This window comes from Asparagus officinalis, chromosome 1 (genome assembly GCF_001876935.1).
Source record: "Asparagus officinalis chromosome 1, Aspof.V1, whole genome shotgun sequence".
NCBI classification, from domain to species: Eukaryota; Viridiplantae; Streptophyta; class Magnoliopsida; order Asparagales; family Asparagaceae; genus Asparagus; species Asparagus officinalis.
The window spans coordinates 89,779,135-89,780,856 of record NC_033794.1 but is presented as its reverse complement, the minus strand read 5'-3'; the positions used below and the strand labels follow the sequence as shown (position 1 = coordinate 89,780,856).

General features: G+C 38.3%; 1 protein-coding gene across 3 annotated transcripts in view; it reads right to left on the bottom strand.

Moving 5' to 3' along the window:
- LOC109827643 (katanin p80 WD40 repeat-containing subunit B1-like) overlaps nt 270–1,722 on the bottom strand; it is a 25,479-nt gene continuing 24,026 nt past the window's right edge. For all 3 annotated transcript variants that reach the window (XM_020394658.1, XM_020394672.1, XM_020394666.1), the window contains one exon: nt 270–868. In XM_020394658.1, the coding sequence (XP_020250247.1) occupies nt 433–868 (436 nt within the window). In that variant the 3' untranslated portion in view covers nt 270–432. The remainder of the gene's footprint in view (nt 869–1,722) is intronic.

Below are 1,722 nucleotides of genomic sequence, written 5' to 3'. Positions count from 1 at the left end.
CATAATTTGAGGAGTATATTTGCCAATACTCATAAAGCAAGCGGTATATATATATATGCAAATGACCCAGTTTTTTAAAAGAGCCACTGCTGTAGGCCTTTTTTTCCTGCTCATGATAGTAAAAACGACAGGACAATATGCACATTGATGCGTGGATCCGCTAAATATTTCAGCAGAAATTATGTTGGCATGAAAACAATAAAACCAAATGTCGGATTGCATACCAATAAAATACTATGCCGAAGGTTCATAATTCAATATATCAAGATTGCCATAGTCATCGTCGTTTAAAACAGCCTGCAGTTTGGAAGAGTAACCTCAGAATGATAGACGGGAAAACGTGGAAAATTTTTGTTGGATCCCTAATGAACATTTCACAATCACGCACAAGTTTCCAAAGAAATACTACCATACATAACAGTATAAAAATCTCTAAGACAAGTAACCATTAAGATTTTCAAATTCCGAATCAACATCTTCGCTATCAGAAGAATTCCGTGGTTCCCAAAACTTTAAACTTCGATCCTCGTCAGGGGACGATAAAGATACAGAACAGTTGGAGAAATCCCTGAAACAGAGAACTCCTTGTTCCTCATAACAACCGCTGGTAACAATACAAGATCCATAAACACCCATCGCTGACAGACCATCATAGTTTTGAGTTTCACCAGGAAAACGACAATCGAGCTGATTGGCTAAGAGCCCTGTATCAGTTTCCCATATGTTTGGGTGGTAATCGAGTGGTCCGCCAGTGACAACTTTGTAAGAGTCCATATGTAACATATTGACAAGGCTACCATGCTCTAACTCAGCTACTGCGTTTGGATTTGGCTTTGCTTGGTTCTTCCTCATGTCCCAAAGGAGAGCCCTAGATATGGGGAATGGTTGAAAATAATTATAAGAAAATCAGTTTAAGAAATAAGAGTCAGCACAACTACACGTCCAAGATGAATCAAGAATAGTATGATTTGATGTACATATCAATGGATTAACAAGTTTTATATTTGTTTACTTCATTTTATTTTGATGTAAAATTTAGCATAAGCGAATAAACATAGAATAAAAGATAACTGGGTCAATTGCAAATAGACCCCCTGTAGTTCCACTTAACGGATAGACCCATGTACAATCGTCAAGCTGTGGATATACCCCTTGCATGTGTTTTCTTTCTTTTTATTTACTCAACCATCAGCAAAAGAAATTTGGTGTTTGACAAATAGACCACCTTCGGGTGAAAGGGCCAAAAATATCACTCAGGGGGCCTAGCTACAAAAATTGAACTCAATGGGGCCTATCTGCAATTGGGAGATAGTACTGCAGGTCTATCCACAATTAACCGAATATAAATGCATTGGTTGAAAGCAGGTAACAAATGAGGTTATATCACTGATTGTGAAAGAAAATGGTGTTAAGAAGGAAAAAATGTCATGGACCTTCGTTACAGCCAAGGGCGGATCCAAGTGATGCCCGGGGTGGGTAGCTTCACCCCTGGAAATCTTATTTTTGTACATCATGTTGAGAGCTTTCTGAAAACATATTATAATGGTGATTATGATAACCGAGTCAAAAGTTACGGGCTATGCAAGTTTCAGCCTCTGTGCATGTTTCCAACCTGCTGCTAATTGTTTTGACATTGCCTTGTTAAAACATTCTTATATATCTCCGAATTGAGTTCCCTTTATTTCTGTAAATAGATACTTGTTGTCCCCCACCCCCCACCCC